Source organism: Myxine glutinosa, chromosome 5 (genome assembly GCF_964187855.1).
Source record: "Myxine glutinosa chromosome 5, kmMyxGlut1.1, whole genome shotgun sequence".
In the NCBI taxonomy this organism is placed as follows: domain Eukaryota; kingdom Metazoa; phylum Chordata; class Myxini; order Myxiniformes; family Myxinidae; genus Myxine; species Myxine glutinosa.
The window spans coordinates 108,951,068-108,968,750 of NC_136265.1; the positions used below are offsets into that span (position 1 = coordinate 108,951,068).

General features: G+C 49.7%; 1 protein-coding gene across 2 annotated transcripts in view; it reads left to right on the forward strand.

The window, feature by feature from the left end:
* The window catches only part of COL4A6 (collagen type IV alpha 6 chain), a 576,802-nt gene that overhangs the window by 108,751 nt on the left and 450,368 nt on the right, over positions 1–17,683 (forward strand). For both annotated transcript variants that reach the window (XM_078778521.1, XM_078778522.1), the window contains exon 3: positions 15,660–15,740. In XM_078778521.1, coding sequence (XP_078634647.1) covers positions 15,660–15,740 — 81 coding nt within the window. The remainder of the gene's footprint in view (positions 1–15,659; positions 15,741–17,683) is intronic.

Genomic DNA, 17,683 nt, shown 5'->3' on the forward strand with positions numbered 1-17,683 from the left:
GACAACCTGATTCCCATATGACCCTAACCCTAACCATAACCCTAACCCTAACCCTAACCCTAACTAACCCTAACCCTAACCCTAACCCTAACCCTAACCCTAACTAACCCTAACCCTAACCCTAACCCTAACCCTAACCCTAACATTTCGGTACCTGTTTATGCTTCCATGCATTTGCACCACACAGGTAACAAATCAGGAATGAAAGGGTTTAACTCAAGGCCCACAGTGATTGGTCAGATTTCCACGTTTCTACAATCACGTCGACGTCCTTGTCTTTTTCAGTCTTATATATTTTCCTAGAAAATTTCAACTGAATCCTATTTCCCTGGGAAAGGATACCCAAGAAGGGACGGTTGTTACTTACGGTGTTCAAAATAAACTTTGGAACAGGGGTATTCTTCTTCTTCTTATGATACCTTTGTCAGTGGTGTTCTTCATGCGATTCCACAACTTGACACGTGACATTCCCTTTTCAAAAATTTCCTGTCACATTAGTCTGAGGAATTTTCTTACCTGTATCTTTTTGAGCTTTAATCAACCGCACGCATGCTTATGACGTCATGACCTAAAATATGGCTTTTCAGGGAAACGCCTTAAAATCCCTGGAACTGATGCACAGGGTTTGTTGTGCGATCGATATTGAAGGAAAATCATGGTGGGTGTGACACACGCATGACAAGACGAGTTAAACTGCGTGTCCTGTGTGTGTGTGAAGCTCTGTTTTAAATCAGCCCCTGTGGGGGTCGTAGCTGCAGCAACCAAGGCCTGATTCATCCGGCTTACCATGGGTTGTGTTTCAGTCTGGAGGGTGTGATGGAAGACAAATTTGTACAGAAATGGAACAAACGTGTCCTTTATAGATAGGTGGGTCTTCTGTACCGGTTATGTGGTGGCCATTTTGATTTTCATTCAAAGCGAGTGCATCTCATATCATATATGTACTATGATCCGGGGCTCACAGCGGATGGCCTACAGGTACTCGCACTCACCTCTAAGCTGTCTAGCCTGGGTTCGAATCCCGAACCAGCTATAAACTGTCATTCCGATGTTTCACAGGCACGGTGATCCATCAATTTGTGTGCTGACCATTGGATGGACGTTAACCCGGCGTCCCATATCCCAACATTAAGGGTTGCTGGATATTAATGATCCCACGGTGTCCTTTGCGAAGAGTAGGCAAGCTATCGCAGGCACACTGAACAACTTCCTACCCTAACCAGCAGAGGGCACTGCATCAGAGGCACAGCTGCGCTTCCTCAGCCAATGATGCGACAACGCAGCCTTGTGCTGCACACGAACGAAGACCATGAGACATCTGATCCTGGTCGATGCTAATTGGGTATTACAAACCCTTATGCTGACACTCATTAAGGTATAACTGATGAATAATTAACTCATTAACCCCGAAGTAATTGTCGTGATAATAAATAAATAAACACACACACACACACACACACACACACACACACACACACACACACACACACACAGAGTCGTGGCTAAAAAATATTGGCACCCTTGCACTTTTTTCAAATAATTGACCATTTCCTCTTGAAAATTGTTGAAATTAAAAAATATTTTTGTATCCACATTTGTATTTCTTTGGTTTGCAGTGGAACAAAACAAAAAAAAGCTGAGAAATGACTAAATCTTAGCTTATTCCGCACAGAAATCATAAAATGGCCCGGACAGTACTATTGGCACATTTTAGAAGTTGTTAGAAATAATAACATTTTAAGCAGAAGATTCTCCTTCACTTTGGAATTGAACTCACCTGTGGTGAGTTGCAGGTGCCTGCAATAAAAAAAAATCACCCATTCAACCAGTTTGAATAGAGAAAAGGAGTCATTCTGCTGTTTTGTGTCACTGTGTGTTCTGCAATGAGCATGGAGAACAGAAAGAAAACCAGAGAATTGTCTGAGGAGGTCAGACAAGATTGTAGCCAAGCATGGACAATCTCAAGGCTACACGTCCATCTCCAGATACCTTGATGTTCCTGTGTCCACCGTACGCAATGTTATCAGGAAGTTTAAGGCCCATGGCACTGTAGCCAACCTCCCTGGACGTGGCCACAAGAGAAAACTTCATCGAAGACTGCAGTGAAGGATTGTTCGAATGGTGGTGAAAGCACCTCGATCAACTGCCAAACAGATTCCAGCTGACCTTCAGACACAAGGTACGACAGTTTCAACTCGCACCATCCGTCGCCAACTCAATGAAAGGGGGTTATATGGTAGGAGACCCAGGAAGACCCCACAGGTGAGAAAGAGACAGAAGAAAGACCAAATGGAGTTTTCCAAAACACACCTGAACAAGCCAAAATCCTTCTGAGAGAATGTCCTGTGGACAGGTGAGACCAAATTAGAGGTTTTTGGTAAAGCGCATCATCTCTATGTTTACAGAAAACAAAATGAAGCCTCAAAGAAAAGAACAACTTCCCCACAGTCAAACATGGAGGAGGTTCAGTGATGTTTTGGGGTTGCTGTGCTGCCTCTGGCACTGGGTACGTTGAATGTGTGCATGACATCATGAAATCAGGAGATTACCAAGGCATTTTGGAGCGCAACGTTCAACCCAGTGTCAGAAAGGTAGGTCTCTGTCGAAGGTCATGGGTCTTGCAGCAGGACAATGACCCAAACACACTTCAAAAAGCACCAGGAATGGTTCAAGACAAAACGCTGGACTGTTCTGAAGTGGCCAGCAATGAGTCCAGATCTAAATCCCATTGAACACCTGTGGTGAGATCTGAAAACAGCAGTTGGGAGAAGGCACCCTTCAAATTTGGGAGAACTGGAGCAGTTTGCACAAGAAGAGTGGGACAAACTTCCAGTAGAGAGGTGAAGGAAGCTCATGCATGGCTATAGGAAGCGCTCGACTGCAGTTATTTTGTCCAAAGGCTGTGATACCAAATATCAAGTCTTGGGTGTCAATAATTTGTCAATACCATTTCTCTCCTCTTATGGTATCCATGGAAATCTCCACGCATGGCTTGCAGACTTCCTCTCTGGTTGTAGTCAACGTGTGGCTCTGAATGCGGTTCTCTCATCTCCCCTTCCTGTTCAGGCTGGAGTTCCCCAAGGCAGTGTTCTGGGCCCTGTGCTTTTTCTGGTCTACATCAATGATCTCTCTGACTCTCTTGAAAATCCTCTCGATCTCTTTGCTGATGACTCCACTCTCTGTCGCTCCAATTCCTCATCCCTCAGATCGGCAGTCTGCAGCCTCCTCACTCTCTGCTGACCTGTACAAAATCACAGACTGGTCAAACAAGTGGAACATGTCTTTCAATCCTGACAAATCTCACACTCTCACTATGTCTCTCCGAAAAGACCGACTAGACAACCCTCCCATCTACTTTCTCAACAATCCTCTCCAATAAGTTCTGTCACTCAAGCTTTTGGGTCTCACTATCTGCCATGATCTTTCTTGGAAAAACCACATTTCCAAGCTGGCCTCCAAAGCCAGTCGCCGACTGGGCATCCTCCGTCGTGCAAAGTCCTTCCTTGGCACACCTAAGCTCCTCACCACATACAAGGCTTTCATCCGCAGCTCAATGGAATACTGTTCCCCCCTCTGGGCTGGTGCTCCTGCCTCACACCTGAGTTCCTCACCACATACAAGGCTTTCATCCGCAGCTCAATGGAATACTGTTCCCCCCTCTGGGCTGGTGCTCCTGCCTCACACCTAGCTCGGCTTCACGCTGTTGAAACCAAAGCTTTCAGAATCATTGGAATCTCCCGCGATGAAGCTGATTCTGAGGGTCTTTCACTCACTCACCGCAGGCAGGTTGGTGGTCTTTCTGTCTTCTACCGACTCCTCTCCGGCCTTGCTCCCCCTGCCCTGTCAGTGCTTTGTCCCTCAAATATTCCTACAGGTCGCACAAGATCTGCCAGCAACGCTCTTATGGTTAAACTGCCAAAATCAAGGCTCTCTGCTCACCTCCACTCCTTCATGCCTCTTTTCTCCCGCCTCTTGAACAAACTCCCTCACTCTCTTCAATCCCACCCCTCCGTCCAGGTCTTTAAAACAGCTGTTCACCACCAGCTCTTATCTTCCCCCATCCAAAACCTTGATCTCTTCTACCCCCATAATCTTTTCTACCCTTTCTTTCCTGGAAGTCCTAGCAGTGTCCATGGTGTTTTATACACTACCCCCCACCCCCCCCCTTCCCATGCCTCCTCCCCTCAAGCCCTCTCCCTCCCACAGATCTCCCGATGTCCCTGCTCCTTACTGTTGTACTTGTGTGCTTCCCTCTCTCTCCCCATCTTGTTTCTTTCTCCCTTTATTATATGTTTATTTACGTGTCTGTTTTTTTTTTGTGAATAATGTAAGCTCTTACATGATCTTACATCGAAGCTGATCTTGTATACAAAAAAAAGAAAAAAAAGATATATTAAGTTCTGAATCAAAAAAAAGGTTCTGTAATATTAACATTGAAATAAAGAATTGTTGAGAACAAATACTTTTGTCAATTTCGACTTTTTTTTGGAGAAAATTGTGAGTTATTTGAAAAATATCCAAGGGTGCCAACATTTTTGGCCACGACTGTATATATAGATAGGTCTTTCTAACCACTGACTGACATTAATATTCGGTACCTTCTGTGTGTCGTAGAAAGGTGAAATTTGGCGTGCAGCCGGACATCGAAGCTGATACACTGGGAAAAAATCACAGAACCGTCATAAAGCGTCCGAAAATGAAAATGTATATTAAAAACCTGCAAACATGTCCGTTAAAAAAACCCCAGCCCTATTTATAGGTAGGAGCAGGTTGGTGATGCTTACCTGTAATCACAAAGCTTCTATTTATTAGGTACCTACTTACGAAGCACGGTTCGTTATTGCTTACAATGTGTGAGCATACCCCACCAGTGTATATATACACAAAGAATTAAGTTAAGCACCCCCCCGTTTTTTTACAACCTCGCACATTACAAGTTTGTTGTCGTCAAAACAGTGTAATATACCCATGATATTGCTATATTTTCTGGAGAAGTGATATTATGGTCACATAAAAACATAACAATCATGCCGTTTTCAATATTTTATTCTGAATAATTTAAGGTGAAATTTTTTGGGAATTTTAGGCATATTTTCACCTCAATTTAAGTATGGAGCTATAGGTCCATCACGGACAGTGTGGATGACGTTTATGTTTTCTAATGTACAGTCATTGTTCTGAGAAGACCTCTAGCGATCTTTGCGTCAATAACGTGTGTAGGACCCACGTGATCGGATGGAGCAAGGTGCTGTGACAACCATCCCCTGGCCTGCATACAGTCCTGACCTGAACCCCCTCGAGCACGTTTGGGACATGTTGGGACGACAAATTGCGAAGATGGTCCCTCCAATAGCCAATCTGGATGAATTGGAACGTGCATTACATCGGGAATGGAACAACCTGCCACAGCAACGCATACGACGGCTTACAGGGTCTATGAGACGTAGGGTTGAGTCAGTGATCCGATCACGTGGGTCCTACACACGTTATTGACGCAAAGATCGCTAGAGGTCTTCTCAGAACAATGACTGTACGTTAGAAAACATAAACGTCATCCACACTGTCCGTGATGGACCTATAGCTCCATACTTAAATTGAGGTGAAAATATGCCTAAAATTCCCAAAAAATTTCACCTTAAATTATTCAGAATAAAATATTGAAAACGGCATGATTGTTATGTTTTTATGTGACCATAATATCACTTCTCCAGAAAATATAGCAATATCATGGGTATATTACACTGTTTTGACGACAACAAACTTGTAATGTGCGAGGTTGTAAAAAAACGGGGGGGTGCTTAACTTAATTCTTTGTGTATACATAATGATGTGGTGCTGTGCACACACGACTCGATTGCCAGAGAGGTAGGCCACAACGCGTTGATACAACAAGAGTCTTTATTCAGAGCTCGCACTTCAGCACTCCGCGGGCTCGAGCTTAGAGCCCGCATATATGTCCCGAGGCCATGCCTTGCCCCCGGGCGTGGCCGATCGGCCGATAGGTGGGGCATGCATTTCAGTTCCCCGCCTGGACGCTCGCGCCACCCATTGGTGCGCGGAATTATTGTCCCTTGTGCCCGCCACAATGAACACAATTATTCGCCCCCATTGAACTTGGTCCAAAACAGGGGCTTATGGATTGTGTCTCGACCATTTGTCCGTGAGTCCGTGCATCCACAACCATATCTCGGAGATGTATCGACCAATTTTGTTCATACTTGGCACAAAAATATCTGTTAATATTTGACATTAAAGCGCGGCGTTACGCGCGCTGCTTGCGAGCAAGGAGGAAGCGGACAAGCGGTAACATATAAACGTCTTTATTGTAAGAGCTCACTGTAACACTGTACCGCTCCGGGCTGGGCGCCCGGTGTATATCATGAGGCCACGCCTACCCCTCGGGCGTGGCCACCGCCCACTTGGTGCGCGGAATGATGTCACCACGCCAGTGGGCTTTTGTGTCCGCCACACGCGCCCCCCCAGAATTCCCGTGCACCTGGAGGGCCAGTTTGCGGGGCAGACGAATGACCCGGCCGAAGCGCCCCCTGGCGATCGGCGGCGTCCGGGGTGCAGGGATGCCAGGTGGGATGCCCCTGGCTGCCCCTGGGATGGGTGCAGGACCGGGGGGCGGCGTGGCGGCGGGGCTGGGCGGTGCCGGGGGTCCGCCCGCAGGAGGGCGGCCCCGACGTGGAGGTCGGGCCACTGGCGGTGGATGGTCCACATCGAGGTGGGCCGGCTTGAGGCGGTCTACCGAAACGCGGTCAGGAGTACCGCCGATGTCCAGGGTGAAGTGCTTCACCCCGGTCTCCAGCACGCGGAAAGGCCCATCGTACGGGGGCCGCAGTGGTGTCCGATGGGCATCGTGGCGGACGAAGACGTACTCCGCCGTGCGAAGCTCCGGGGCGACGTGCGTCGGTGGGTGCCCGTGGCATGCCGTTGGCACCGGGGCGAACCTCTGGGCGGTCTCTTGCAGAGCGGAGCGCTGCTGTGCCGCGGACCATGGTGCCGTGGAGTCGGGGAGGAACTCGCCCGGCACCCGCAGCGGTTGCCCGAAGACCAACTCCGCCGCGGATGCGCGCAGGTCCTCCTTGGGCGCCGTCCGGAGGCCCAGCAGGACCCAGGGGAGCCTGTCGACCCAGTCGCCGTCGCGGAGGGTGGCCCGGAGCGCGGCCTTCAATGAGCGGTGAAATCGCTCACACAGGCCGTTAGCCTGGGGGTGGTAGGCCGTGGTTCGGTGCAGCCGGACCCCGAGCCCCTGCGCAACAGCCCCCCAGAGCTCCGAGGTGAACTGGGGGCTGCGGTCGGATGAGATGTCTGAGGGGGCGCCGAACCGGGCGACCCAGGTGGCGATGAAAGCCTGCACGACATCGGCCGCCGTTGTCGACACCAAGGGCACGGCCTCCGGCCACCGGGTGGTGCGGTCCACCATGGTGAGGACGTAGGTGAAACCCCGCGAGGGGGGCAGAGGTCCCACCAGGTCCACGTGGACGTGGTCAAACCGGCGTTCCGGCACCGTGAACGGGGCCAACGGGGCCTGGGTGTGCCGGTGCACCTTGGCGCGCTGGCACGCGAGGCACGTCCTGGCCCAGCCGCGGACGGCCTTCCGGAGGCCATGCCAGATGAACTTGTCGGCGATCAGCCTTTGGGAGGCCCTCGCGCCCGGGTGGGACAGGCCGTGGATGGCGTCAAACACCTGGTGCTGCCAGCCCGTGGGCACGATGGGGCGAGGACGCCCGAGGGAGACGTCGCACAAGAGGGCCGCGCCCGCGCCGTCGAACGGCACCTCGGTGACGCGGAGGCCCGTGACGGCAGTCCGCAAGGCCTGGACGTCGGGGTCAGCGGCCTGGTCCGCTGCCATCCGGGCATAGTCGATGCCGAGGTGGACTGCGTGGGCGACGGCCCGGGACAGGCAATCCGCCACCGGGTTGTCCTTCCCCGCGACGTGCTGGATGTCCGTCGTGTACTCGGACACGGCCGAGAGGTGACGCTGCTACCGGGACGACCACGGCTCGGTGACCTTGCCCATCGCGAAGATCAGCGGCTTGTGGTCGACGAAGGCAGTGAACGCACGGCCCTCGAGCAGATGACGGAAGTGCCTGACCGCCAAGTGAAGTCCGAGCAACTCGCGGTCGAAGGTACTGTAACGGCGTTCGGGCGGGCGAAGCTGCCGGCTAAAGAACGCCAGCGGTTGCCAAGCTCCACGCACCCATTGCTCGTGCACCGCGCCCACCGCGTAGTCCGAGGCATCGGTGGTGAGGGCGATCGGTGCATCGGGCGCCGGGTGCGCGAGCATGGTGGCGTTAGCCAAGGCGAGCTTCGCGCCCGTGAACGCCGTGTCCATCTGCTCGGTCCAGGTAACGTCGCCTTTGCCCGGCTTACCTCGGAGAGCTTCGTGCAGGGGGCGCAGGAGCTGGGCGATGCGGGGCAGGAACCGATGGTAAAAGTTCACCATGCCCAGGAACTCCTGCAGCCCTCTGATCGTGCGGGGGCGCGGAAACCCCTTCACCGCCTCCACCTTGGCCGGCAGGGGGACGGCTCCGTGCCTGGTGACACGGTGCCCCAGAAAATCGATTGTGGCGGCGCCGAACCGGCACTTTGCGGGGTTCACAATCAGGCCATGCTGGCCCAGGCGTTCGAAGAGCGTGCGGAGGTGGCGTAGGTGCTCTTCGCGGGACGCGCTGGCGACGAGGATATCGTCCAGGTAGACGTAGACAAAATCCAAGTCACGCAGGACGCTGTCCATCAGTCGCTGGGACGCCTGAGCCGCATTCTTCAGACCGAAGGGCATGCGCAGGAACTCGAAGAGTCCGAATGGCGTGATGCCCGCCGTCTTCGGGACGTCCTCCGGCCTGACGGGGTTCTGATGGTAGCCGCGTATGAGGTCCACCTTCGAGAAGAAGGACCTGCCCGCCAAACGGGCGGGAAAGTCCTGAATGTGGGGGACGGGGTGGCGGTCGGGAGTCGTGGCGTCATTGAGACGGCGATAGTCCCCGCACGGTCGCCATCCCCCGCCGGGCTTCGGCACGATGTGCAGCGGCGACGCCCAAGCGCTCTCTGAGCGCCGAACGATGCCGAGTCGCTCCAGGGTAGCGAACGCCGCTTTTGCCACCGCCAGCTTCGTCGGCTCGAGGCGGCGTGCCCGGGCGTAGACCGGTGGCCCGACGGTGGGGATGTGATGGGCCACCCCGTGCTTGACGGCCCCCGCCGAGAAGGTGGGCCGCGTGAGGGCCGGGAAGCCGGCTAGGAGGCGGGTGAATGCGTCCGCTGCCGGAAGCGTACAGACCAACGTGGCCGGAACCGAACCGTTCGGCAAGCCGCTTGGCAAGCCGCTCGTTGAGCTGGGCAACGCACAAGCGAGCGAGCTGAACGTCTCGGCCTGGACAAGACATCTGCGCTTGACGTCGACCAGGAGCCCATTAGTGCACAGGAAGTCCGCGCCAAGCAGTGCCATGGGCACGTCGGCGGTGACGAACGTCCATCGGAAAACCTGCCCTCCAAACCGCAGAGAGAGGCAGCGTTTTCCGTACGTACGGATGGGCGTCCCGTTCGCGGCAAGCAGCGCGGGGCCCCCACCCGCGGCGTGCTTGTCTGACGTGCCGGCGGGAATGACACTCACCTGCGCTCCCGTGTCGCACAGGTAACGGCGCCCGGAGAAGGTGTCCGTTATGAACAGCAGGCTGCTCGAACGGCCGGCGCTCATCGCCACTATTGAGCGCCGGCCCGGGCGTTTCCCGACCTGTTGAAGGAGCATGGCGGATGACACTGCCGAGCTTCGTGGCCGAACTTGGCGTGGAACCAGCACCAGGTGGTGGAGCTGGAGGAGCGCGGCTGGCTCTGCCAGGCCGGTGGAGTTGGCGGGTTTCCCCGCGGTGGCGGTTTTCGCCGCGGCGGTGGGCGGGGCGTGGCGGCGTTCACGAGGTGCGTATACGCATGCTGCGTATGCTGTAGAAGCTGATGCTGTGGAACATGCTGCGTATGCTGTAGAAGCTGATGCTGTGGAACAGCAGCATCAGCAGCATCAGCAGCATCAGCCTCGAGGGCCGTGACGGCCACGCCGACTCTCGCCCGCATGTCCGAAGCGGCGAAGTACCTGTCCGCCTCGGCTGCCAATGCTCGGGGTTCTGTTAGCCCGGTCCCGGCCAACGCGAGGCAAACCTGCGCTGGAAGTTGGCGCCGGAAAAGCGCCCGGAATAGGGAACCGGGGGCTTCGTCGCCCAACAGTGACAGCATATGGTCCATTCGGACCGACGGGCGCGTGTCACCGAGCTCGGGGAGATCCAGGAGGCGGTCGGCCCGTGCGTCGTCCGTGAGGCCGAACGTGGCTAGGAGTAGCCGCTTGAGTGCCTCGTACTTGTGGCCGTCCGGTGGGTGGCGAAGGACGGACACAACTCGAGCAGCCGTGCCGGGCCCGAGGGAGGCGACGACGTGGCACTAGCGCGTGTCATCGCCGGTGAGGCGCCGAAGCTGAAATTGGGCTTCGGCCTGGACGAACCAGACTTCGGCCTGAGCCTCCCAAAATTCCGGAAGTTTGACGAAGTCGGCCATGGCGATGGCGTCGCGTGTGGAAGGATCGCTCCGGCAGATCCAACGTCGAGGGTCACCAGTAAAGCGCGGCGTTACGCGCGCTGCTTGCGAGCAAGGAGGAAGCGGACAAGCGGTAACATATAAACGTCTTTATTGTAAGAGCTCACTGTAACACTGTACCGCTCCGGGCTGGGCGCCCGGTGTATATCATGAGGCCACGCCTACCCCTCGGGCGTGGCCACCGCCCACTTGGTGCGCGGAATGATGTCACCACGCCAGTGGGCTTTTGTGTCCGCCACAACATAATGATGGTTCAGCGTAGTTGGGTGAGATTGATTCTGGGCCTCGCTAGACTAAGCTATGATGGGTGGCTGAAGGAGACGGGACTTTGTAGCTACATTTGAAAGGAGGCGATTATGAGGGCTCTGATAGAGATGTTTAAGATAATGAAGGGAATAGACAAAACAAGTGCACAATAATGTCTCAGCAGAATGGGCACTGCGTGCGTGTGTGTTCGTGTATTTGTGAACAAGATATCTGGAAATGTTCTGACCGGATTTGGATGAAAGTTGGTGGGATGATTGCCCTTGGGATAAGGAAGAATGGATTAGTTTTTGGTGAAGCTCAGCATATTATTCCGGATCCAGGAATTTTTTGAAGGATTGTTTACCATTGGAAGATAGGGCTCATTTTTTTTTAACATTATCTTCTATATATTCTATATTTAACATTGTGATATGAAAATAGTTTTCATATTTGTTGTAAATGTAGTTTAAACTCGTGGTTATGCGTTAGAGCGGTGTATTTTGTTAGCAGCGTCGTCTTCAATGTTCTTTTTTTTCCTTCTAATAAAGACATATTCTGTCATTTTAAAACCACCAAGTGTGTATTCGGTTTCTCCGTTTCATAAAATGTATCGTTTGATACGTATAATGCTTTAAAACTGTTTTTTTTGTTTGTTTGTTTTTTACCTCAGAAGAGATGTCAACATTTACCTCAGCGAATGTTAATCGCGGTGTCAGTATTTGTCAGTATTTGATGAACTTATAAAGACTTAGGTGAGTTATAAGTGTGACCAGCATGTGCACGGGATTCTTCCCAGAAGAATGAGTGGTCGCATTAGCTTGTACGACGTAAAATGAGCGGATTTTGTTTTCACGTTTGGGCCAGTTTTACATGTTGTATCCCTAAGGAATGAAACGAACGTTTTCTTGGCTTACAATTTTATTTGAAGTCACACGTGCCTCAAAATACACTCACTTATATAGAATCGAACGCTGAATCCGAAAATGTAAGTGAAATTGCCTTGTTTTGTTTTTGACATTATCTTCTATATATTCTAAATATATATCTGTGCAGTGTCTGTCTTGTGTTGTCTTGTCTTGTGTTGTCACTGAACTACTCCCTCAAACTTTTGTGAAATCGTATTATTCCAACTTGACCCACGGCGGGAGTATGTGCTCTACTGAGTGGCGTTCTAGTTGATGTATTGAATTGTCTCCCTGGAAAGGTAGTGGCAGCACCAACAGTAGATAGGTTAAAATTTGCCATAGATAAGTAGGCCTACCTAGAATCACTGGGGATACAGAGGTACATGTAGGAATGGTAGGTAGCTTCAGTCGGTATGGATGGGGAGTACCTAATCCTATATCTGTGTCCTACCCTCCCTCCCCCTCCCCCACCCCCCATCCACCTCCCCCTCCCCGACCCCCCATCCACCCCTTTAACGTTCCCCCCAAAACTCCTCACCCAAAACTAAATAAAAATAGAGAGAAAACGTGTTTTATAATTTAAAATATTAATACTGTATATTGTTATCTGTACAATGGGAGATGTCTGTGTGTTTGTCTCTGTGTGTCTGTGTCTGTCTGTCTTTATGTGTGTCTGTGTGTTTGTCTGTGAGTCTGTGTCTGTCTGTCTTTATGTGTGTCTGTATCTGTCTGTCTTTATGTGTGTCTGTACCTGTCTGTCTTTATGTGTGTCTGTGTGTTTGTCTGTGAGTCTGTGTCTGTCTGTCTTTATGTGTGTCTGTATCTGTCTGTCTTTATGTGTGTCTGTATCTGTCTGTCTTTATGTGTGCTGTGTCTTTGTGTGTCTGTGTGTTTTTGTGTGTCTGTGTCATTATGTGATGATCTGTGATGTCTTTATGTGATGATCTGTGATGTCTTCATGTGATGATCTGTGATCTCTTCATGTGATGATCTGTGATGTCTTTATGTGATAATCTGTGATGTCTTCATGTGATGATCTGTGATCTCTTTATGTGATGATCTGTGATCTCTTTATGTGATGATCTGTGATGTCTTCATGTGATGATCTGTGATCTCTTCATGTGATGATCTGTGATGTCTTCATGTGATGATCTGTGATGTCTTTATGTGATAATCTGTGATGTCTTCATGTGATGATCTGTGATCTCTTCATGTGATGATCTGTGATGTCTTCATGTGATGATCTGTGATGTCTTCATGTGATGATCTGTGATCTCTTCATGTGATGATCTGTGATGTCTTTATGTGATAATCTGTGATGTCTTCATGTGATGATCTGTGATCTCTTTATGTGATGATCTGTGATGATCTGTGATCTCTTTATGTGATGATCTGTGATGTCTTCATGTGATGATCTGTGATGTCTTTATGTGATGATCTGTGATGCCTTTATGTGATGATCTGTGATGCCTTTATGTGATGATCTGTGATCTCTTCATGTGATGATCTGTGATGTCTTTATGTGATAATCTGTGATGTCTTCATGTGATGATCTGTGATCTCTTTATGTGATGATCTGTGATGATCTGTGATCTCTTTATGTGATGATCTGTGATGTCTTCATGTGATGATCTGTGATGTCTTTATGTGATGATCTGTGATGCCTTTATGTGATGATCTGTGATCTCTTCATGTGATGATCTGTGATCTCTTCATGTGATGATCTGTGATGTCTTTATGTGATGATCTGTGATGTCTTTATGTGATGATCTGTGAATTCTTTATGTGATGATCTGTGATGTCTTCATGTGATGATCTGTGATGCCTTCATGTGATGATCTGTGATGTCTTCATGTGATGATCTGTGATGTCTTCATGTGATGATCTGTGATGCCTTTATGTGATGATCTGTGATGTCTTCATGTGATGATCTGTGATGCCTTCATGTGATGATCTGTGATCTCTTTATGTGATGATCTGTGATCTGTGATCTCTTTATGTGATGATCTGTGATGTCTTCATGTGATGATCTGTGATGTCTTTATGTGATGATCTGTGATGCCTTTATGTGATGATCTGTGATGCCTTTATGTGATGATCTGTGATGTCTTCATGTGATGATCTGTGATCTCTTTATGTGATGATCTGTGATGATCTGTGATCTCTTTATGTGATGATCTGTGATGCCTTCATGTGATGATCTGTGATGATCTGTGATGTCTTTATGTGATGATCTGTGATGCCTTTATGTGATGATCTGTGATCTCTTCATGTGATGATCTGTGATCTCTTCATGTGATGATCTGTGATGCCTTTATGTGATGATCTGTGATGTCTTCATGTGATGATCTGTGATCTCTTTATGTGATGATCTGTGATGATCTGTGATCTCTTTATGTGATGATCTGTGATGCCTTCATGTGATGATCTGTGATGATCTGTGATGTCTTTATGTGATGATCTGTGATGCCTTTATGTGATGATCTGTGATGTCTTCATGTGATGATCTGTGATCTCTTCATGTGATGATCTGTGATGTCTTCATGTGATGATCTGTGATGTCTTCATGTGATGATCTGTGATCTCTTTATGTGATGATCTATGATGTCTTCATGTGATGATCTGTGATCTCTTTATGTGATGATCTGTGATGTCTTAATGTGATGATCTGTGATGTCTTCATGTGATGATCTGTAATGTCTTCATGTGATGATCTGTGATGTCTTCATGTGATGATCTGTGATGTCTTCATGTGATGATCTGTAATGTCTTAATGTGATGATCTGTGATGTCTTCATGTGATGATCTGTAATGTCTTCATGTGATGATCTGTGATCTCTTTATGTGATGATCTGTGATGATCTGTGATGTCTTTATGTGATGATCTGTGATGTCTTCATGTGATGATCTGTGATGTCTTTATGTGATGATCTGTGATGTTTTCATGTGATGATCTGTGATGTCTTCATGTGATGATCTGTGATGTCTTTATGTGATGATCTGTGATGTCTTCATGTGATGATCTGTGATGTCTTCATGTGATGATCTGTGATGTCTTTATGTAATGATCTGTGATGTCTTCATGTGATGATCTGTGATGTCTTCATGTGATGATCTGTGATGTCTTCATGTGATGATCTGTGATGTCTTCATGTGATGATCTGTGATGTCTTCATGTGATGATCTGTGATGATCTGTGATGTCTGTATGTAATGATCTGTGATGTCTTCATGTGATGATCTGTGATGTCTTCATGTGATGATCTGTGATGTCTTCATGTGATGATCTGTGATCTCTTTATGTGATGATCTGTGATCTCTTTATGTGATGATCTGTGATGTCTTCATGTGATGATCTGTGATGTCTTCATGTGATGATCTGTGATGTCTTCATGTGATGATCTGTGATGTCTTCATGTGATGATCTGTGATGTCTTCATGTGATGATCTGTGATGTGATGAAATGATCTCCGACCCCATTCCTTTGTGGGTGTAGGGAAGTGTTTTCTGGACCCCCCCCCCCCCCCCAAAATTGTTTGTTTAACATGTCAACAGGTACCCCCCCCCCCCAATCCCCTGTTAGGACCACCTGTTAGTATTATAGATGTGTGTGTAAAACATCCTGGTGATGACTGTGCTTGCCCCACTGTTCTCATATCCCCACACCTCCCACCGCACACACCCACCCCACACCTCCCACCCCACCTCCCACCTCAGAAATCCCACCCCACACCCCCACCCCACACCTCCCACCCCACACCCCCCACTGAATTTAACATTGATAAACTGTTGGAGTGAGTGAATGTGCTGCGGATGTTGTGCAGGATTGATTGATTGATTGATTGATTGATTGGCCAAATGGCCTGTTCCTGCATCCAAGTTCCTTGTATAACATTTGATGAACCGCGTGCGCTGTCTCCCACAGGGAAACGATTGGAATACGGGACCGTGCGGAGGCCGGGACTGCAGCGCGGGATGCGAGTGCTTCCCCGAGAAAGGGAGCCGGGTGAGTGTTGCTGTGAATTCTCGTTTGTCGTTTTACTTTTTTACTGCAAAACAAACACATTTGTCAAACTGCCATTTGTTGAATCAAATCCGTACCTGCTTTTACCTTTTATTACCCATTAAACGATATAATGGCTGCTCCAATGGGATAACAAACTCATCATTGCCATGGGAACATTACTCGATGACATGTCAATGATTTAGACGCCATTTTGAAAACAAGTCGAGTCATTATATTGATATCCAGTTTACACACCTCCAGCAGCATTCCATGGTATTTGGTCTGCTTCCATGGCAGCCTCTCGGTGCGACTGTAGCTGTGTGCTTACAAGTTGTTGTCAGTTTACCCCATTTGTTATTGGACCTGTATCCTGGGCCTTGCATTCCTTTGCATCCTAGGCCTTGCATTCCTTTGCATCCTAGGCCTTGCATTCCTTTGCATCCTAGGCCTTGCATTCCTTTGCATCCTAGGCCTTGCATTCCTTTGCATCCTAGGCCTTGCATTCCTTTGCATCCTGGGCCCTGCATTCCTTCGCATCCTGGTGCTATGCTGATAAGTGGTACAAGGCCCATAACATCTGATGCCTTCCATAAGAGGCTCGGAATTTAGACTAAACATGGCATTCGACCTTCGACGACAAAAAGTACCAACTGATGTCAGCACTATAATGTGCCTACCCAAACTACCTCATGGATTCCCAAAAATAAATGTCTGATCAGACCTCTCATCCAAGGCTCTTGAGGTTATTCTAACGCTGTATGTACCAAGTTATTGAAAAGGATTTATTGGTTTTGTTGAAGTAAACTGGGGAAGGGGGGCTGGGTGGGGAGGGGGGCTGGGTGGGGGGGGGGGGCAGCAGGATGGCCTAGAGGTACTACACTCGTCTCGAAGGTTCTCACATGAGTTTGAATGCTGGCCCAGCTATAAACTGTCATCCCAGCTATCCATGGGGCACAGGCAGGATGATTCATCAATGTGTGTGCCGTCCCACAGATGGACGTTAAACATGCTGGGATGAATTGGGTGGCGTTAAGGATCACAGGGTGTCCTTCGTGATCACAGGGTGTCCTTCGTGATCACAGGGTGTCCTTCGTGATCACAGGGTGTCCTTCGTGATCACAGGGGGTCCTTCGTGATCACAGGGGGTCCTTCGTGATCACAGGGGGTCCTTCGTGATCACAGGGTGTCCTTCGTGATCACAGGGTGTCCTTCGTGATCACAGGGGGTCCTTCTTGATCACAGGGTGTCCTTATTGATCACAGGGTGTCCTTATTGATCACAGGGGGTCCTTCGTGATCACAGGGGGTCCTTCGTGATCACAGGGGGTCCTTCGTGATCACAGGGGGACCTTTGTGATCACAGGGTGTCCTTCATGATCACAGGGGTCCTTCATGATCACAGGGGTCCTTCATGATCACAGGGGTCCTTCATGATCACAGGGGTCCTTCATGATCACAGCGGTCCTTCATGATCACAGGGTGTCCTTCGTGATCACAGGGGGTCCTTCATGATCACAGGGGTCCTTTGTGATCACAGGGGTCCTTCATGATCACAGGGGTCCTTCATGATCACAGGGGTCCTTCATGATCACAGGGGTCCTTTGTGATCACAGGGTGTGCTTCGTGATCACAGGGGGTCCTTTGAGATCACAGGGGGCCTTCGTGATCACAGGGGTCCTTTGTGATCACAGGGTGTCCTTCGTGATCACAGAGGGCCTTCGTGAAGAGTAGGTGACCTATCACCGACACCCTGAATAAGTTACAAATTCCTGCTCAAACCATTGTCCAACGTCAGATAGCCGGAAGGGCTTGGGCCAAGCTTACCCGGCCAACCTCACAAATTATTGTGCCCATAAAGAGGACGAAGAAGAAGACGAAGATGAAGCAACCCATCAAGCTTTCCATCAATATGCCTGTGATTTAGAATTTGGTAAGAGTGCTGCC